This window comes from Danio rerio, chromosome 18, assembly GCF_052040795.2.
Source record: "Danio rerio strain M-AB ecotype USA chromosome 18, GRCz13ab, whole genome shotgun sequence".
In the NCBI taxonomy this organism is placed as follows: domain Eukaryota; kingdom Metazoa; phylum Chordata; class Actinopteri; order Cypriniformes; family Danionidae; genus Danio; species Danio rerio.
In genome coordinates this window covers 45510001-45527500 of record NC_141038.1, presented here as the reverse complement: position 1 = coordinate 45527500, position 17500 = coordinate 45510001, and the positions used below count along the sequence as shown (strand labels likewise).

The 17500-nt window shown below is 33.2% G+C and overlaps 1 protein-coding gene across 8 annotated transcripts in view; it reads left to right on the top strand.

The window, feature by feature from the left end:
• Positions 1-17500, top strand: part of cntn5 (contactin 5) — a 444657-nt gene that overhangs the window by 203787 nt on the left and 223370 nt on the right. For all 8 annotated transcript variants that reach the window (XM_087291634.1, XM_087291631.1, XM_087291630.1 and 5 more), the window contains 1 exon segment: positions 9880-10083. In XM_087291634.1, coding sequence (XP_087147760.1) covers positions 9880-10083 — 204 coding nt within the window.

Genomic DNA, 17500 nt, shown 5'->3' with positions numbered 1-17500 from the left:
AGCGAGGTTGTCTTGAAAACGGCGGTTACGCCCACTCGCTCAGAGCTTGTCAAATGTGAGGCTGTAATGCGTACACTACACTTTAAAGCATTTTTGCATTGTTTGACTGCAAGAAGATCACGCTGGCACAGTCATCATAACAACGTGCCCACCACAAGTGTCATCCTCCGTGACTGATGAGGATAACTGCACGATGGCTGGGGCTCTGAAAGGTAAACAGACATGACAGCCCTTTCCCGCCTCCTCCGCCTCAAAATCATTTTAAAGTTAGGCAAACTTCATGTTGTAACTTTTTTTGCTTTTTGTCTTGAAGCAAAAATAATCAAAACACGGCAAGACAAACAGGGACACACTTTGTAATGTTCACTGGGCAAAAATAGATCCACAATCTGTGTGTGAGGACTGAATATAAAGTCCAGCTAGTTTATGATGAGTTGCCAGCTCTGTGAGTGTACTCAGTGGGAAACAGGAAGCGGTGTGTGCGAGGTGCATGCTGGGAGTTGTAGTTTATTACTGTGACGTGTGTAGTTCTTCAGAAATCTACAACTGCCAGGTCGCTGGCAATCACAACACTAAATAAATGAAGGAAGGAAGGAAGAAATAAAGGAAGGAAGGAAGGAAGTACGTTTAAAACAGAGTTAACCAATTGTTTTTTTTATGTTAAATTGTTATTTGTACTTGTACTAGAGCATTGTAGTATCATGAAACAATGTCATGAAAAGAAAACCAACAATTATAAAAATGTGTAAACCGAATGTCTATGGCATTTTTTCTAGGTTGAGGAGCTGGTGTTTGTGCATTACTGTGTATCTTTTTTAAATGGTTTCCCCAGTTTGTGGGGTGTAAATGGTGTCTGCTTTGACAAAGCTGTGTGTGTGTATGTGTGGTCTGACTGAGAAGAGTTTTGGATGAGTGACTGACTGTTGTGCTCTTAGCAGGAACAGCTTCCACCCTTCTAGAAAAGCTGTCAACAGTCATCAAGACTGTCATGTTCCCTTGGCACCTTAGAAGTGAAATGTAATTCACCAGTAGCTGTTGAGAAGGAGGTGCAAGTGTCAGAGGATGTGGCAGTCTTTCTAGATTTGCCATATTCATTCATCTAGAAGCCGACAAAGGTTCTATACGGTTCGCATTGGAAGTATTGTATAAGATTGTATTTATATATATATATATATATATATATATATATATATATATATATATATATATATATATATATATAGATATATATATATATATATATATATATATATATATATATATATATATATATATATATATATATATATATATCTATATATATATATATATATATACATACACGTATTCTGTGTCTTGTTTTGGCTAGAACTTTTAAACCATTTTAAGTCAATATTTTTAGACCCTTTTTAAAAGATTGTCTACAGAACAAACCACTGCTATACAATAACCTGCATAATTAACCTAATTAACCTAGTTTAGCCTTAAAATTGACTTTAAGCTGAACACTTGTATCTTGTAAAATATCTAGTAAAATATTATTTACTGTCATCATGGCAAATATAAAAGAAATTAAATAAGAAATAAAAGTTCTTAGAAAGTTGTCATTAAAATTATTCTGTTTAGAAACGTGTTAAAAAATCTTCTCTTTGTTAAACATAAACTAGGAAATAAGCTTATATATATAATAATTAATAATAAGTCAGTACTTTTTTGGTAATTGCTCAATAAGGTTCCGTTGGTTAACTCGGTAACACCACTTGAAGGGTACATTTTTACTTGAATGGGTGTTCATAAGACTATCATGTCATATTTATACTCAAGAAAACATGTCATAAATATGAAAGAAATGGGACACTGTCTTAAGAGATTATTTGTCTGATTTTTGAAAACACACAGTATAACTTTCTAGAGCATTTATGAAGATAATTTAAGTTATAACTATTAATAAAATAATACATTAAATTAAATGATAAATAAATTGAAAAAACAAACAAGCAACGACAATAATAATAATAATAATAATAATAATAATAATAATAATAATAATAATAATAATGCTAAATGTTGTTGCTATTGTTGCTGTTGCTGTTGTTATTATTATTAATAGTAGTAGTAGCAGTAGTAGTAGTAGAAGTAATATTTTTAGTAGTATTATTATTAAATAACAATTTAATAATTGTAATAATTAAATCAACAATTATAAAACACAATTATAAAACATTATTAAATCATTAAAATAATTATTAAAAATAAGAAAATGATAAAAATAAAATCAATATATATATTGCTTTTTTTTTTTTTTGTATGGGCCTTTTTTTTTGTATGGGCAGGTTTTTTATGGTGACCTGGATGTTTTTTTTTTTTTTTTTGTTTTGTTTTGTTTTTTTATCTTTGTGCCAAAACTCCACGACAGCTTCCAAATTTGCTTGAAATATTATCATGTAATGTCACATCATTTTGAATCCAGGGCTTATGTTCCTGTACAGTGAACACTTGATTCATGTCTCTTTGATGTTTCAGATGTTGGTGGCGGTGCATATGAACATCTGTCTGTGTCAACACAGTTATGTCAGTTACAGCTTGACTGGTTTTCAGCCGTGCAGCCTTCTTTATTTATTTATTTATTTATTTATTTATTTATTTATTTATTTATTTATTTATTTATTTATTTATTTATTATATTCATTTTCATCCATTCATTCATTCATTCATTCATTCATTCATTCATTCATTCATTCATTCATTCATTCATTCATTCATGTATTCATTCATTCATTCATTTATCCATCAGCCAATGTGTTTCTATACCTTGCATTAATGTAAACTCTGAAGGAAGCTTTACATTTGTAGCTGAAATGTACTTTCATTTTGATGTCAAAAACGTATGTAATTTTAACATTACATACCCTTTAAGGTTATAAGACTGAACAGCATGAAATTTCATCAATCTACAGAGATTTTTCAGTATTTCTCTGTTGCAATTAATATTTTACAATAGTTGACCCTAAAAAGCCAAAGCAAAGCAAACACTACCAGTTTACTATTGTATAAATACAGCTTTACAAAATAAAAAAGAGAGAGATTGACTTAGAATGTCACCTACCTGATTTTTAATAAAATCAGGCTGAGAGATGACCAGCTAAGACCAGCTTGACCAGCCTAGCCAAGCTGGGAGCCCAGCCAAAACCAGCTATGTCCAGCTTTAACCAGGCTGGTCAAGCTGGTTGTGCCTGGATTTAGCTGGTTTTTTCCAGCCTGACCAGCTAAGACCAGGCTGGAAATGGCTGAAAATCAGCCTGGAAATGGCCAAAACCCCTCTTAAACAAGGCTGGTCAACCAGCTAAAACCAGCCAACCAGCAGGGTATTATTAATATTATTATTATTATTATTATCATTATTATTATTATTATTATTATTATTATTATTATTATTATTATTATTATTATTATTATTAATATTGATGTTGTTGTTCTTCTTGTTATTGTTATTATTATTATTATTATTATTATTATTATTATTATTATTATTATTATTATTATTTGTTAAATTAATCCAATCAAATCTGTAAGTCAACTAATGGCTTCCACAAAGTGTATCTGGAGTCAATCGACGTTTCAGCGTCAGTCAGCAAGCGTACCTGCTTCACAGAGACCTTTCAGCTCAGTTTGTTGTGCTATTTTATTTCCTATGAAAGTGTAAAGGGCATTTTTCAATGAGGGAAAAGGTTTCAGTTGTTCATCATTTAGGTGGACTCTTTATTTTGAATGCTTAACCTTTCCTTTAGAGAATTGGATCTCTTTGTGCCTCCTTGACTCTTTTTACAGTTTGTGTATTTTTTTGAAGAATTGTATTTCTTTTTCCTTCTTTTTAAACTCTGATCCAACGTGAAACATCAGTGTGGACACATCTAGGAATATCTTAAAGGCAAGTGCTCGATCCAGCCAAACACAATAGGAAAAGTTTTAAAACATCGGCACACTGCCACTTCAGCTCTCAGAAGACTGATTTAATTGGACGTTTAAACCAAAAAGGTCTTCATCGGGTCTTAGGTTGGTTCAATTGTCTTTGCAAGGCTGGGACATCACCAAGAACTAGCGCTTGCATCTGTGAATGAGAGCGATCTGATTGGTTGTTCAACTACAAAGCAAACTGTGCAAGAGAGTACACAAAAGCTGGCCTTTATTTTGTCTCTTTTTTTATATTTGTAAACAATATGGATTACCAGATTTTCAGACATATTTGCTTATGTGAATGCTTTTTGTTGTGAGTGATAATTGCTGTGAAATGGTATATAAATGCAAATTTTTTTTTGTTTGTTTTTTTTTTATGGTTGGTATGTGTGCACTAGTTCCAGTTTCCCTTTGTGGATTATTAATATAGATACTGCCTCTTGCAGATATGGAAAGATACATCATAGAGCTACGCGAAAAACCGTCCATATGGAAGTAAGCGAGAAAAGTAGCGCCATCAAACCAACCTGTAGTGTTCGTTTTAAAGAGGAAATGCAGCCATATGTTCCTCTGGCTACATAATTCGAGATCTCCAGAACTGTATATAGGGGTACGTTTTCAGAATATGTCTTTGCTGATCATATTTATTCAGTATCTTCTCTGAAGAGAGATTTTAAAAAATGCCCTCAGCTGCTTTTTTTTTTTTTTTTATCCACATTTTCACAACAGGAATTACTATGCCACAGTTCTCTGCATGCCTTAAGCTTGCTCAATATGCTCAGTTCATTCAAATCCCTCAGCCTGAATTATTTTTTTTTCCACTATATTCATTTCCTTTTCTTAGTCATCCCAAGGCAGCTTGTTTTTTTTTTCCTCTCTCCTCAGAACCATAAAAAGCAGAATCCCTCAGCAATTAAAAATGTCTTTGACTTCAAAGATTAATTAAAAAAAATCAGACTTATAAGAGTTCTCAATCCGAAACCAGTGAAACTGAATGTCATACACAACTCCGAAATGCAAGGGGACTCGTGTTGAGGCTTTCTAAGGTATCCTATAAATGTTTAATCATGTACATTTCACATGCTTCTCTATAAAGCTCCCAACATAGTAACATGCCCATGAGATCCTCTTTCACATGGAGGTGAAAGCTGAATATGACTGTGTGGATTTCTCTCTTCCTTTTTTTCCCTGCTCTTCTGTTCTGCGCAGCCCTCAGCGCTTGCCTCTTCTTTCCTGCTCACCTGTCCATCAAGCATTCACCCAGCCATCCATCTATTCATCTTTCTATCCATCAAATTCGCTAACTGCCTATATTTATTTCTGTATAAGTGTTTTTTTGCTGTTGATTTCTGTGTAGGCAGCTGTCTAGACACCTGTCTTCCATTTTTGGATATTTTTTTTATATATCTAAAAGCTGAGAGCAACATTTCTTTGTGACCTCATCTGCCTGAATGAAACTGCATTCTCATTTTGAGACTGATATCATTTGGTAACACTTTATAATCGCTGCACATTTTGAATAAATCATTAAGCATTTGCAAATAGTTTTGTAAATCTGTTTAGATTTACCTCTTTATTATTCAGACCCCTGGTTTTTCATGATTTCTTTTGTGATTTTTTTTTTTTTGTATTATTTTATTATTTTTTTTTAGATAAAATGACTGATTTTGTGGTGGTATTTCCCAGAAATTTGTGGACAATTTTACAATTGAATAATTTTATATACAGTTGAAATCAGAATTATTAGCCCCCTGAATTATTAGACAGCATGTTTATTTTTTCCCCAATTTCTATTTGACGAAGAGAAGATTTTTTCAGCACATTTCTGAACATAATAGTTTTAGTAACTCCTTTCTAATAGCTGATTTATTTTATTTTTGCCATGATGACAGTAAATAAATATTTTACTTGATGTTTTTCAAGACACTTCTATACAGCTTAAAGTGACATTTAAAGGCCTAACTAGGTTAATTAGGTTAACTAGGCAGGTTAGGGTAATTAAGCAAGTTATTGTATAATGATGGTTTATTCTGTAGATTATCAAGGAAAAAAATATGTCCCTAAAATGGTGCTTAAAAAATTAAAAACTGCTTTTATTCTAGCCAAAATAAAACAAATAAGACTTTTTTTAAGAAGATAAAATATTATCAGACATACTGTAAAAAATTTCCTTGCACTGTTACATATAATTTGGGAAATATTTAAAAAAGAAAAAAAAAATGGAGGCTAATAATTCTGACTTCAACTGTATATGCCTACTATCTTGGTGTGCAATCAGACACGATGATAATGACACAAATCATAAAAATAAAGCTTCTTTATTTTGTTGTCTCGTCAAACAAAAAGATCTAAAACAGCAGGGATCAAGCCACAGGAATGTTAATTCTTATTCTTATCTACGATCTTAGATCCCCTCTGATTTCACTCGCCGGAGCATCTGACATCAGGTACAGTACATTGCTCAGCACATGCATTAGGTCTTCCCCTACCGTAATACACCTAAAACACAGATTGCCTTAAAACTAGTCTATGGCAGGGAAGCGTTTTCTCTCATTAACTGCAGGAAAAGAGTTAAACTAAATCATTTATCAATTTTATGCACACCATGGTTTCCGCTACATTCATTCTTTCATGGCCGGGCGCCACGCCAAAATTGATCCCAGCTACATTACAGCTTTACATTCAAAACATGCTGTGTTTTATTAATAGCGGTTTATAATCGCACCAAAATGTATTAAAAGGTAAGTGAATAATAACGTTTCTGTAAGCGTAGTAGTGCTGTGCGTTATTTGTTTACTGTCGTAAATAAATAATTAAAAATCAAGGCATGATCATATTTTATTTTGGGTTATAAGCGTAATCTAGAGGCCTTTACCTTTCATAAAAGCCACTTCTGATGCCAAATGATCAACTAGAGGTCAAGTTATCATCTGTTCTTTCCAAAACTTGGATAGGCAACAAGACTTTTGTCAGGTAGTGTACATGCCTAATCCTAATTAGTAGTTCATTGAGTAACTAATATTCTTAGGTAATTAATTGCTTGTTAAAAGCATGTGGTTGTAACGCTGTGGTTATTAAAGCTGTATTCTGAAGCTTCAGGACAGCATAGGTCAAATCTAGCAAGTATTACAATGGTAGTCTTTTACTTTGGACCTCATAAATGTCAACTCACTGTTTCCTCAAGTGGCTGTTCACACAAATAAAGATCCTCTCCTTGGATAGCTTCAATATCCAGAGGTTACTTTCCTTCTTCAATCTGGCGAGATGGTCTATAAACGAATGCGTCATGAGGAAAACGAAGCATTTAAGCAGCCGTTTGCTGGGTTATCCTCATTACTGAGCGTTGCATCTGTGAATTTGGGCTTGATGTGCTGAAAGCTCCGTCACTTTGTTGAAGTTCTAATTGGCAAACAGCAGAATAGGAGATTTCAGCAGGTGTATAATGACTCTTTAATTAAGGTATTCAGTAGCTCCTTCCTCCTTTGGCTCTGTTTTAAACACAATTGGGCTATTTGGAATCATTTGTAGCTACTTTAAACCCACAGCATTGAATGACTTGATATAATAGAAATATAATTAGCTCCGTGTTTCCATCTGCGTAAATTGTAACCAAGGGCTTGCTATCTAAATTAATTTCACTCCATGTGAGTGGCATTTGCAAGAGCACATGACATGTTCATGACACATATTATTATTTTTTCTCCAAATCTAATTTTCCTGCGATGATAGAAAAAAGAAAGCAGCAACACGAGAACAAGGTGTCAAACTGTCAACCTTTCTTTTCCTTTGTGTATAACAGTGAGATTTCTCATGTGTGTGTTTTTATTTGTTGAAGATAAAGTATTTGTTTATTGCAGTAATGAAAGTAAATATATTTAGCGGTTCATTTAATTTGCTGTGATCATTTGTGTTAATTTAAAACAAGTCATTTTCTGCAGATAATAAAAATATGAATAAATTATTTATTAAATTATAGATACACTTAAAAATGTAAAATAGTTTAGTCCTGCAAAGGAGTACACTGTTCAAGAATATATATACATAATGATAATATATAATGTATATGAGTGCTTAAGATACACCTGTATACTTTGGCCTTCACTTCGAGTTGAGTTTTTCAATACAATACAGTTGTATTTATTTATTTATTTCTTTATTTATTTATTTCTTTATTTCTTTATTTATTTATTTATTTATTTATTTATTTATTTATTTATTTATTTATTTGTTTGTTTGTTTGTTTGTTTGTTTGTTTGTTTTTTTTTTGTTTGTTTGTTTGTTTGTTTGTTTGTTTGTTTGTTTGTTTGTTTGTTTGTTTGTTTATTTATTTATTTATTTATTTATTTATTTATTTATTTATTTATTATTTTTCTTTTTGCTTTGTCTCTTCATTAATTGGGGGTCGCCACAACGAAATGAACCACCACCTTATACAGCATTTGTTTTACGCAGCGGATGCCGTTTCAGCCACAACCCAACACTGGGAAACACCCATACACTCTTGATTACACTACGGTCAATTTAGCTTTTTTTAATTCATCTATATTGCATGTCTTTGGACTTCTGGGGTAAAATGGAGCACCCTGAGGAAACCCTCACAAACATGGGGAGAACATGCAAACTGCACACAGCAATGCTGCCTGGTTCAGCCTGGGCTCAAACCAGTGACCTACTTGCTGTGAGGCGATCATGCTACCCACTTTGCCTTCATGCTGCCTTATTTATTCATTCATTCATTCATTCATTCATTCATTCATTCATTCATTCAATTATTCATCCATTCATCCACTCATTCCTTCATTCATTCAATCATTTATTTATTTATTTATTTATTCATTCATTCATTCATTCATTCATTCATTCATTCATTTATTTAAAGTCAAACAAGTTTGGAACAAGAGTAGGGTGATCAGATGATGACAGCAATACTACTAATACTACTACTACTACTACTACTTTTACTACTATTACTATATTTATTTATTTATTTATTTATTTATTTATTTATTTATTTATTCTGCATAAAAATAAAAACATTCACTCAAAGGTAAAATATTGTTTTTATAGACTAATTAATTGATTTACTTTGGTTTGACTTTAAATCTAAATCCAAGTATACTTTGGACTAAACTATAAAAAAAAATTTCTTTCTTTCTTTCTTTCTTTCTTTCTTTCTTTCTTTCTTTCTTTCTTTCTTTCTTTCTTTCTTTCTTTCTTTCTTTCTTTCTTTCTTTCTTAATTATGTCTTTTATTTCTTTTATTTCTTTTATTTACTTTATTTATTTTATTATTATTTATTTATTTATTCAATTATTTGTCTATGTATTAATTTGTTTGTATGTTTATTTTTTTCTACATAACATAAAACATTCACTCAAAGGCAAAATGTTGTTTTTTTTTTAGATGATTAATTAATTGACTTACTTCGGTTTGACCTAAAATTTAAATCAAAGTATACTTTGGACTAAACTATAATAACTGCATTTATTTATTTATTTATTTATTTATTTATTTATTTATTTATTTATTTATTTATTTATTTATTTATTTATTTATTTATTTATTTATTTAACTATTTGTTTGTTTGTTTATTTAAATATTTAATTATTTATTCATTCATTCATTTATTTGTTTATTTATTCATTTATTTGTTTATTATCTGCATTTGTTTTAGGTAACAAAACAATATAATACCATCACAACATTTATCCTATAGTGGCATTTATATCTAGCATAGTTGTGCATTATAGTCTGTCTGTGAGTCCATTGTGTAGTGTCTGAGCAAATTATCATCAGTTTTCCATTTTTTTTTTTTTTTAATCTCCAAAATGACTAAATGTAAATTAAAGCAATCTCAACAGAACCAAACCTGCGAACACACTCTTAAAGCCTGGCATTAAGAATCTGCACCATTAGGAGTGACAACCCTCTTTTTCTTACTTTCAGATTTTGCTAGAGCCGTTGCGGGGAGACCCGTGTCATATGCTGCGGTGCTGCGGATGAAGGCAGACAGTTCGTCCTCCTCCTCCATGAGCTCCAGAATGAGGTTAAGGAACAGCCATGGAGTGGGATCATCCAGCCAGGACTGGTCTCCGTTCTCCAGACACAGATACTCAGCCCTCAGCTCACAGGAGGACTACAGGAGCGAAGGTGAGAATGAGGCTGAATCGCACAATTCGCTGAGCACTTATAAACTCGCTCTCTGATCTGTGTTCTCATCACACCGGGCCCAATGAATTCTTCTCTTTTTTCACTTCTAACTGACTTTAGAAGTTTGACCTCGCAGCATGTGGCTCAAATACTAATGGGAGTTGAACATTGAGTTTTAAATTCAGCGCTTGGGACAATTTTTCAATCTGAAGGACCAGATTTTACTTGTCTGGCATATGATTGAGGGCAAATGATTTATGCTTGCTCACATTTAACCAGAGATGGGAATTAACAAAGTACAAATACTTTGTTACTGTACTTAGGTAGATTAAGTTTTTTAAACTTTTTACTTTTACTCCTTACATTTTTACACAAATATCTGTACTTTCTACAGCATACATTTTTAAACCAGACTCGTTACTTTCACTTTCTCATGTTTGGTGGCACAATCTACATTATTTCTTGTTATTTCCCAATTTGAGCGCCTTTTTGATGAAGTCGTCATTCTTTGTCATTGCATGCTGTAACCTGCGGCTTTATCAACCAAGGCTGTCACATACCTTATGTAAGCTACAGCCCCGAATTGGCTAATCGGGAGGACCTGGAGAATTCCCGATAGGCCGGTCCATTTTTTGTCCACGAGGACTGGTGTCCCTAGCTGCTAGCACTCTCAGCAGTCACACTTTTTGCATTTATTTATTTATTTGACTATAGCCTCACTCTTTTTATTCATTATTTTGCCGCAGCTCAGCTCTTTTTATTTATTTTCTCGCAGCCTGTGAGCAAAATGCAGCTTGCAGGTTAATGATGGCATAACTATCATTCCACCTCAAACATCAGCACCTTAGTGGATATAAGAATTCGAATAATTAATATTAATGAATATTACACCTGCTCAATGAAAATCAGATGATTCACTACATTAATAAGTCTTACATTACTTGAACAGCAATCTAAAGGGGAGAAAAAGATTAAGCCCATAGCAGCGCCATTATAGTCCAGTGGTCAGCATGTTGCGTTATGACGCCGCAAACCCTAGCTCAAACCTTACTTAAGTAAATTATTTTTATTATTATTATTATTATTATTATTATCATTTTTAGTGTTAAAACATATAATATTGTTTGCGTTACTTATATAGGTGTACATATTTTCTTTTTTTGTTTTTTTGTGTGACCACTGTTACAAAGTACTGATATCTATAAAGAATTTTGTACAGAATATATATTCAAATATTGCAGGAAAGGACATTGTGATGTTTTGAAGAACAGTTTTGGAGATTTAGCTACCCCTTATTGTTCTCATATTTCTAAAAGATATTTGTAGTTCTGAAGCAGCTGTTTCCATAAAAAAGACGTAATGGTGTTATTAGAAATAATTGGAAATGAAGTTATTTTAATATAGTTAGTTGTAAACTGAGGTGGACTGGTTTAAGGCTTGAAACTCCAGGGCTGAAAAGGAGTCCCACTCTAGCCCTGGTAAGCTATATGAAGATTACTCTGAAAAAGGCAAGGATGATGACGCAGATGAGACAGAGGAAGACGGCGAATTTACCATGACTGATGCTGTCCTATTTATAAATAATATGATAAATTTTGCTCGATCAGATCGCAGGTAAACAACAGAGACACATTCCAGATCGAAAGTATGGCTTCAAATGATTAGGGTTAAAAGTCTTTTGTCCACTTCCGATTATATAGTGCTCAGGATTTCTCTGGCCTTTCAATCTAATACCATGAAAAAAGTGCTATTTTGCAAAGATTTGTACATTTTGTACTAAAACAATCACTTTACAAAAAATGTATGCATTGAGATTTCTTTCCTTCATTTCTAATGAGATCCTGAATTTTTCATGTGAATAAAAGATCGTGCACATGTTTTGTAGGTTGTCACACCTGTGTATGTAGCTTTTAGCATAGAATAAATGTATTAACAGAATTAATGTTTATGAATTAAATAAAATACCCAAAATATGGAGAAAACCCACTAAAATAATAAATTGTGTATGAAAGCAGCTAAACCAAAATAAAAAAGTTTACTATCAAATATGATAAATATTTATTTTAGCTAAAGAATTTTTTTTTAAATATATTTTTAAAAATTATAATTAAAAAAATCAATAGATTTTAACAGAATTCAGTGTAAAATGTAAGACATTGTTGTATGAACATGAATGGCAGCTTTTGTTTTTGATCCAACAGCCACAAAACTACATGCTAAACACTGTGAGTGTGCATAAGGACGAGGATACACGAGGGAAACCAGATTTTTACCCACTTAGTGAGACTAATACATGTAGTACTAATGAGTATTTTTTACTTAAAGGGTGCAGTTGGTGAATGTCTTCAGAAAAAAAAAAAATGTTGTGCTGGTTGAAAGTGTCTTCATGTTTTCTTTGTGAATTTCTGATTACAAACTGGACAAAAGGTTAACTTTTTGTTGGCAGAAATTGATCGCAATGGACTCCATCATTTAAACCACGTTAGTTATAACGTAAAATGCTCATAATGATGCTCTATATCCTTTATACCCCAATATCCTCTGAGGTGGTTCTAAATACAGAAACCTTGCATGCAATGGCACACACACACACCCACACACCCACAAATACACCCAGGTATATTCTTCGTTTAATGTCAGTGCTATAAATGGACCAGAAGGTTTAACCTGGTGTAATAAAATCAATGTGCTGCATCTGACACTATTGCTGTGTATATATAATATAATGTAATTACCAGAGGTCGCAATCCATTAGAACTAGTAACTATAAGCTACTATAGTAACTATAAAGTATATAGTAACTATAGACGGCTATTTTTTGGATTTATTTTATGGATAAAATATGGTCATTCTTATATGGTTATCATTCTCCCGCGACCCCTCGAGGGGTCCCGACCCCCACTTTGAGAACCACTACACTAGTATATACCTGCTCCATGCAGATCAGTACTAACTAGCTGATTTGAGTTTTCGTGGCCTAACAAGCAAGGGCTGTGCATTGGGAGTCTTGTCTAACAGTGAAAGTGACCTAGACATCTCGCCAATGAATCATGTCTCTGTTCAGTTAGAGCTGACGGAGACCCCGGCCAGACGGAAATTGAACAGGGATCATTGAAACATCTCAGCACTTCCCAAACTCCCAGCCTTCCGTCAGCCTGACAACTGATGGATGCTGTTGTCACTAGGAGGAATGAATAGTTTCACGAGAGAACGAGAAAGCAGCATTATGAAAAAGACCTTTACAAACATAATAAGATCTGTAAAGGTACTTGTTGGGCAGGGGTGTATGTTTGTATTATTTTAATAACTTTTATTATTTACAAGTTATTCCTCTGAATGCTGAATGACAAGTGTTAATGCTGAGGGTTGAGTGTTCTTGACACTGGACATGTAAGCCTGATTTTCTTTTCTGTTTTTACAGTTGATTTATTTATTTATTTATTTATTTATTTATTTATTTATTTATTTTTGACCCATGTATTTTCTCCTTGAGGGGAAAAACAAGTTGAATGTGGTTGTTAGGTTAGTTTTGCATGGTTTGTGGTTGGCTAAACTGTTCATTAGCTATCACCACATAGCCAGAGGTTGGACCTGCGGCGTTTTGCACCTTATTCTGACCACTTACAAAAGAAAAGAATGTCTGACATGCAAAAAAAAAAAAAAAAACTAAGTCTGTGTTTGTACTGTGTTTCTTACGAAGGGAGGGCATTTGAATTCACAATGCACCATAGCAGTTCCCATGATCTACATTTTAGACTAAATTTGGATGCCAAAAGCTTTAGTCATTCTATTTGGAGCTGGTGGCCTTTTGAGTGTGGTTAAGGTGGCCAATGATTTCCAGTGTTTGGGAAAGTTCAAAATTGATTTACTCCCCCTAAAAGGTAACTAATTGTGTTACTTGGTTACTTTTTTTATGGAAAGTAATGCACTATATTACTTTTGAGTTACTTTTGTGTTACTTTTCCTTACCTGGCTGCGGTTGGATCTCTTTCAGAACTCTATCAGGTGTTTTTTTTACCCTTTTTAATAGTGACGCTCTATTTAAGAGCCACCATTATAACCTACTTCTTCATTTTAGTTTCAAAAATTATACTTTGGGAACTTTCTGAACTCATAGCTATACATGATGTATACAGATTAATGAAAGCATGTGAAGTGTTGAGTTTGCTTCTTTTGTAAATTTTTTGTTATTGGTTAAGTACATTCACTGTTCAGTCAGATAATAAAGCCTAAGAGTACGAACATGAAATATTTAACATTAAGGCAAAAACAGATGTTTAACCTTTAAAAAGTTTAATAACAAAATGTCAAGTAAGGCGATAAAAAAATCCCTAAATCTAAATACATTTGTGAGCTTTCTATATTGAATAAATTGCTTCATGTGGGCTTAACAAATGTGTAAATCGTTTCCCATTGAAAAAGTCTTACGATATTGCAAAATTTAGCCGCTTCTATAGTAGACAGTGGCTGTATCTCCTCAACAATAAAAGCAATAACCATTTGGTTTTGTTTGTTTAGTCAAATTAATTGTTTACCCAGGAGAAGGTGAACTGATGTCAATTATTCGTTGTTTAGCTGGAGGTGGGGTGCGGATGTAGTGCTTTGCATTCATTTTTATTTATTTTTTTGTTTCTTGCAGTTGTCAAGAGTTTTACTTAAACAAAATCTACTTTTAACAACAGTCCACTTCTTTGCTTTAAAGTAGTGTTCAAAATAACAAAAATCCATTGCAAAAACATTTAAGTCTCCAACCTGCCATTGTTTATGTTTCTGACTGTTTGTAGTGATGATGGGTGATTCGCAAATTAATTTGTTAACCGGATCTTCTGAGTGAGCCGGTCAAACTAGTTCATTAATTTGAACGGAGTTGTCATGAAATTATTTGCGTCTTTAGTACTTCAGTATTTTGAAAAGTAATGCATTACTTTAATTGTTACTTTGGAAAAGTAATAATATTATGTAATGCGCGTTACTTATAACCCGTTACCCCCAACATTGATGATTCCATATAGTGATAATTAATTTTATTGGCTGGTTATTAGGGGTTGTGGATCAGTCCGTTCAATAGGAGGAAATGAAATCATCTGATTAGTTCAGAATTTAAATATGCCTGCTAGACACTTGGTAGACAGATCACTTTCTTAAAATGATTCGAATCATTCAAAGGCTTTAAAAAAAAATTGGATGTAAAACACATGCTGATTGGCTGTTTGATGTTTTGATTGATTGATTGATTGATTTAATGATTGATTGATTAATTGTGTTGGTTGATTTATGATTGGTTAGTTGTGTTTTTGATTGATTGATTGATTGATTGATTTGTGGGTGTTGAGTAGTTGTTTGAGTGGGTTGGTTGGTTGTTTGGCTGGTGGGAGGGTGAGTGTTGAGTGGTTTGGTGGGTAGGTGGGTTGGTCCATAGAATTTTTGGATTGGTTGATTTTTTTGATTGATTGATTGATTGATTGATTGATTGATTGATTGATTGATTGATTGATTGATTAATTGGAGGGTGTTAAGTAGTTGGGTTGGTAGGTAAGTGTGTTGATTGATTGATTGATTGGTTGGTTGGTTGGTGGATGGGTGGGTCTGTAGGTGACTTGGTTGATTGATTTGTGGTTTGATTGATTGGTTGGTTGGTTGATTGATTGATTGATTGATTGATTGATTGATTGATTGATTGATTGATTGATTGATTGATTGATTGATTGATTGATTGATTGATTGATTGATTGATTGATTGATTGATCGGTTAATTCATTTTGGATTGGTTGGTTTGCTGATTAGTTAGTTAGTTAGTTAGTTAGTTAGTTAGTTAGTTAGTTAGTTAGTTAGTTAGTTAGTTAGTTAGTTAGTTAGTTAGTTAGTTAGTTAGTTAGTTAGTTAGTAAGTGACATCACCAACTCCATGGCTGACATGCATACTACAGTGTTTTTAGATTTCAAGATTAGTTAGATTTAGTTGAATGTGAATCCTTGACTTGAATTTCCAAAACAATCAGGTAAAACATTTTCGAGGTAAAAAAAAAAATGCTTTCTAAACCTCCAGATTCACTAAAGTCCCCAAACAACTGAAAGGTTTACCCAGGTTTATGTAGTACTTGTTTAGAAGGAAGTTTTAATAGTGCATTCGAGGTTCAGTAGGAACAGATGAAGAAGTCTGATTGGGTCAGAACGAGGTCACAGGAACTGTCTCATTCGAGATGATGCAGTCAGCACAGCCAACTTCTCCGGATCACCACACTCCAACGGTTTAGGGGTCAGCCTGGAGACGACAGGAGAGCCGAAAGCGAGCAGTCACATAAATGAGCTATGTGCCGCTTCCTTCGCTACACCGCGAGAATGCAGTAATTGTCAGTGAGATGTGTCCTCTCCAGATAACCCGCGCTCTTCAGGTTGTCATAGAATTGTAATACCGAAGAGCTCATGGGGGGTACAAGAGGCTGCTGTTTTCCCGGTGAGTCTGACGGATCACAGAGCGCCTCTCAGATGACTGATTTCTCTGACATTATCAAGCTGCTAAATCATAAAACACTCACCGTCACCCCATACTGAGACGACAAGCTTCCTCCGACAAGCACCGCAGACAGAAAGATACAACATCCTCTTCACATATTCTACAGTACCTCTCAGCTGGCACTATTTAAAACTCACAACTTTTGTTTGCTGTGTAAATTTGCAGCTGCAAACAGAAAAAAAAATGGTGATCTTACCGCTGATACAAAGCTGCCTCACACAAAAGTTTTAGAGATGAATATTATGAAAGCATATAAAAGTCATAAAAGTGTGTGGGCAGCTGTAATTATTCCCTTCCTACATCTGCAAACTCGCTTTTCTTTCTCACCTATGGAGTGTGGAATAAATAACAGCCTATTTTGCAGTGCTGTATATATCTTTTTTCCCTTTCTTTCTTTCTTTTTTTTTTTTTTTTTGTATTAATGACAACATGTGCTTAATAGGTTCTGTGTTAGATCGCTGAGCAATACCAGTGTTAAAGATGTGACATTTGCAGTAAAACGGGAATTATAAGTTCACAGAAAACGTGTTGACAGTATATTGCATATTTAGGTAAGTTTCCTTAACTACTATGTACTTACATCAAAAAATAAATACAATGTACTTAATGTGTTTATAATGTATTTGAGAACACTTGTGGTGCTTTTGAGTTAGGATAGAGGTTGGGTTATGGACAGGGTTGGTGGCAGGGTTAGGTTTAAGGGTGGGTTAAGGTGTAAGGGATGGTCAACAGTGTATTTACAAATGTAATTACATACATGTATTTAATCAAGAATAAGCACAGTAAATACATGTATTTACACAATAAGTACATTGTAACAAACTATTTAATCCTGTGTAAGTACATATTAGTTAAGGCCACCTAATATAATTATTATTATTATTTTTTTCAAAACAACTAACCT